This window comes from Octopus bimaculoides, chromosome 30, assembly GCF_001194135.2.
Source record: "Octopus bimaculoides isolate UCB-OBI-ISO-001 chromosome 30, ASM119413v2, whole genome shotgun sequence".
Classification (NCBI taxonomy): Eukaryota; Metazoa; Mollusca; class Cephalopoda; order Octopoda; family Octopodidae; genus Octopus; species Octopus bimaculoides.
The window spans coordinates 6,215,285-6,219,622 of NC_069010.1; the positions used below are offsets into that span (position 1 = coordinate 6,215,285).

The following is a 4,338-nucleotide window of genomic DNA, read 5'->3' on the forward strand; positions in this document are numbered from 1 at the left end:
TGGGTGCATGTGTGTGTGTGTGTGTGTGTGCTTGTACATATGTGTGCATGTGTGTGTGTGTGTGTGTCTGAATGCTTATGTGTACCCTTGTCTACACACCGCATGCTCTGTGTATGAGTGTGTGTGTGTGCCTGCACATGTGTGTGTGTGTATGTGTGTGTGTGTGTGTGTGTGTGTATGTATGTTTGTGCATGCAAGTGTATGAGTGCGTGTGTGTGTGTGAGTCTTTATGTGTATCCTTGTCTACACATCGCATGCTGATTGTAAACAAACATCACCGCCATACAAGTGGGCTTGTTCATTTCCAGTCTCCTACGAAAAATATGTCTGGCCATGGGGAAACATTACCTTTCTTGGAAATAGGTGAGTGTTACAACAGGAAGGGCATGTAGCCATAGAAAAGCTACACCAACAAACCCTGTCTAACTGATGCAAGCATGGAAAAGGAGACATGAAAAGGATGATGATGACGTAAGAGAGAAAGAGAGATTGTGTTAATACTTACCATTGATAATAAAACATTGTTTTAATACTTCCGGGTAATGATCTTCAAACATACTGATTATCTCACAGAAAGCTTTCACACCTGACAGGTAGGAGTATAAGAAAAAATAACGTACATTGAAAGAAAGAATAAAATGAAGAAAAGGTTTGTAGTATTATTTTGTGCAAAAGATTACCATAAATAAATAAATAAATATATATACACATATATAAATATATTTAAGAATTTAAGGATTGGAGAAAACGCATGTTATAATTGCATACTTTATTCCTACATATGTTTCGAAGGATTACAACCTGTGTGATCCATAGGGATCTTTGATATTAAAATTGTAACCTTCTCATTTATTCTATCAGAAGAATTTTTATTCATTAAGATAGAAGAAATACACATATATAAATATATATACATATATATATATATGGGAGAATGTACGAAAAAACAACAGACGAGGACAGGTGGTGTAAATAACAAAAGGATGTATTAGTATGACGCTCAGGAATACGGAAAGTCTTTGACGTTTCGAGCTACGCTCTTCAACAGAAAGAATACGGAGACAAGGAGAAAAACACGGAGAAAAAAAATTGAATAGTGTTCAGTCAACGGTCAATCAATATATATATATATATATCGTTGCCAGTGCCGCTAGACTGGCTCCTGTGCAGGTGGCACGTAAAATACACCATTTTGAGCATGGCCGTTGCCAGTGCCGCCTGACTGGCCTTTGTGCCAGTGGCACGTAAAACACCCCACTACACTCTCGGAGAAACTCTGCCAAATCAGATTGGAGCCTGGTGTAGCCAGTCCTCAGTCAAATCGTCCAACCCATGCTAGCATGGAAAGCGGACGTTATACATACATGCATGCATACATACATACATATATACATAAAGAATCGCATGCACCTTCGTCCTATTTTCAAAAAAACCTTGGATTATCCCCCCATTACAGGAGTTATTTCCCTTGATTATCGTCCCCCCCCCATTACGGGAGTTATTTCCCTTAATTATCGTTTTTAGATTTTCAACACTGAATTTGCGTTACACACACGTATATACATACATGAATGGGTGCATATGTAACTCTGATGTTCATGCAACAGAGTGGTAAGGCCATCTGGTGGTCCTCAAGAATGACTGCTGACTTGCACGATGAAGAAGAGTTGCGCTCTATTCACATCGTACTCTCGTCTGCGACTACCTTCGATCCAGTGGCAAGACCAGGTCAAGACGACCAGGGACGGAGACGGACGCAATGGATGACCAAGATGTCTTGCTCTCTGCACACCTAGTCGTCTCTCTACCATGAAGGTTTCTAACACTAAAGTCCACCGGATCCAGTCTTCACATGCACGGGTGATGGTGGGAGTCTCTCACAGTTTGAAAAACACAGTTCTGCAATTTCTTGTTGGACAACCTACACGTTAGCTCACTCTGCTTGTCAGTTGTCATGGTGATTGCAGAGCAGTGTGAGATGAAGTGTTCTGCTCAAGAAACACAAACACACCACCTAATCTAGGAATTGAAATCACAAACGCTATATATATATATATGAAGATGGCCTCTCTCGTCCAAGACGCCATGTAAGCGTTCAGCCTTTTTTATTGATCAACCTGCACAAGTGATTCGTTTATAGTGCTCACCTGTGTGTGCTGTACATTAGCTCACCTGCCTCCATCAAATCGATGTTGATTGAACAGGTGTACAATGTGCTACACGTCAGGTCCTGAAGGGCTTGCAGAACAATGTGAGACGAACACATCACACCACTTAGTCCTGAACGTGAAACCGCAATCTCGCAATCATGAATGCCTAACCACTCGGCCATGCGCCATCACATGCACAGGCAGGTAAGCCTTAATAAGCTAATTAACCTATAACTGGGGCCTTGATAGGTGCTACTACTCCAGGTGAGAGTTAGACCTGGGAACACTAATGGCTTAAAAGTGATACCACACTCCTCAAAACCTAGAAACTCTTGTACCAAAGCCTCTCACGACCAGATGCAGTTTCAAGTCATACCCAAGACATATATAAGTATACACACATATACACACATGAATACACGGTTTTGATCATAGGTCTGCTTGAACAGCATTGACCTAGGGCTAAACAATGATAGACAAGCTGGCAAACAGACACACAGATATAGACATACTTTCAGAAATAACAGCAGTGATCATTACAGCATAACCTACCTGGTTTCCAGAGGTGCTTCTGGCCAAGATTCTTAACGTCCAGTACAGATACAACCTGGTTAATTTTTCTGTTCTTCTGAAATGGTTTATTTTTGAAAGTAAAAAACAAAAAAATACAATGTGGAATTCACTAATTAAGAAAGAAAAGGGCAAATGACTTCAACAGGTACAAGCATCAAAGGAACAACGGAACAGCCTGCTCGTGAAATTAACGTGCAAGTGACTGAGCACTCCACAGACACATGTACCCCTACTGACCAGGTCAGTATCCAAACAATTGCACCGGATTATCCCATTTCACACCCGAATTTAGGGATAAGAAACACAATCATAATGCTAACTCCCCTACTTCTTACCCACAAACCTCAGCAGAACATACAAAGAGACAGAAGTTTCTGGTACCTCTTTTGAACATGTTTCGAGCAGTCGGCAGATTTCTTCCATACATTTTACCTTGTTCTTCATGAGGGCAGACTTTTTCACAGACTTCAATAAACCTGGAAAGATTGAAACAGAGAGAACCGTATTTAGGAAACAACAAAATAGATGTGAGAGAAATGTCTGATCACTTTAATGCTTTTGTTACCACCAACTGCCTTCGTTTTAATTAATTCTGAAAATAATAACCCTTTCTATTACAGGCACAAGGCCTGTAACAGTTTTGCGGGAGGGGACTTAATCGTTACTAATCTGGTGTTTGGAACATGAATTAACGAGAAATTTTGATGCAAGGTTTTAATTTAGACCACTAAGTATTTCTTTCAGCATACTAACAGTTTTGCCAGCTTACCACCTTCCCCAGGTCGATTTGGTAGATGGAAACTGAAAGAAGCCTCGCATATATATGTGTGCGTGTGTGTGTGTGTGTTTGTGGCTGTGGACGTCCCCTATCACTACATAACAACCAGTGTTGGTTTGTGTATGTTCAGCAAAAACAACAAATTAAAATAATTACCAGGCTTAAAAAATAAGTACGGAGGCCGGTTTATTTAACTAAATCCCTTCGAGGTGATCCCTCAATCCAATAACTGAAACACAGCAAAAAATAGAAAAAGGGACCAGAAAATCATGTTGGTCTTGTGGAGGATATATGTCCTCAGCCATTTGACCATTGCTCTCATCAGTGGTCACCCCCACAGTGTTAAATTAATAGTGAAACTTGAGGCAGTTCAGTGACGCTACACCAGAAAGATTACATCAATGGAAAAGCTGAGCTACTTGGGAGAGACTGGAACAGTTACGATTCTAATTCCTGGAGAGAAGATGAGAGAAATATGTTGTGATATACATATGGAGTGGAGGTGCAATGGCACAGTGGTTAGGGCAGCGGACTCGCGGTCATAGGATTGTGGTTTCGATTCCCAGACCAGGCGTTGTGAGTTTTTATTGAGCAAAAACACCTAAAAGCTCCACGAGGCTCCGGCAGGGGATGGTGGCGAACCCTGCTGTACTCTTTCACCACAACTTTCTCTCATTCTTACTTCCTGTTTCTATTGTGCCTGTAATTCAAAGGGTCAGCCGTGTCACACTCTGTTTCACGTTGAATATCCCCGAGAACTACGTTAACGGTACACGTGTCTGTGGAGTGCTCAGCCACTTGCACGTTAATTTCACGAGCAGGCTGTTCCGTTGATCG

The 4,338-nt window shown here is 41.2% G+C and overlaps 1 protein-coding gene across 2 annotated transcripts in view; it reads right to left on the bottom strand.

Annotated features, from left to right (window-relative positions):
- LOC106872537 (SEC14-like protein 2) overlaps positions 1-4,338 on the bottom strand; it is a 17,088-nt gene that overhangs the window by 4,027 nt on the left and 8,723 nt on the right. For both annotated transcript variants that reach the window (XM_014919562.2, XM_052978156.1), the window contains exons 6-8: positions 3,105-3,199; positions 2,703-2,778; positions 506-586 (exon numbers count right to left, since the gene is read on the bottom strand). In XM_014919562.2, the coding sequence (XP_014775048.2) occupies positions 506-586; positions 2,703-2,778; positions 3,105-3,199 (252 nt within the window). The remainder of the gene's footprint in view (positions 1-505; positions 587-2,702; positions 2,779-3,104; positions 3,200-4,338) is intronic.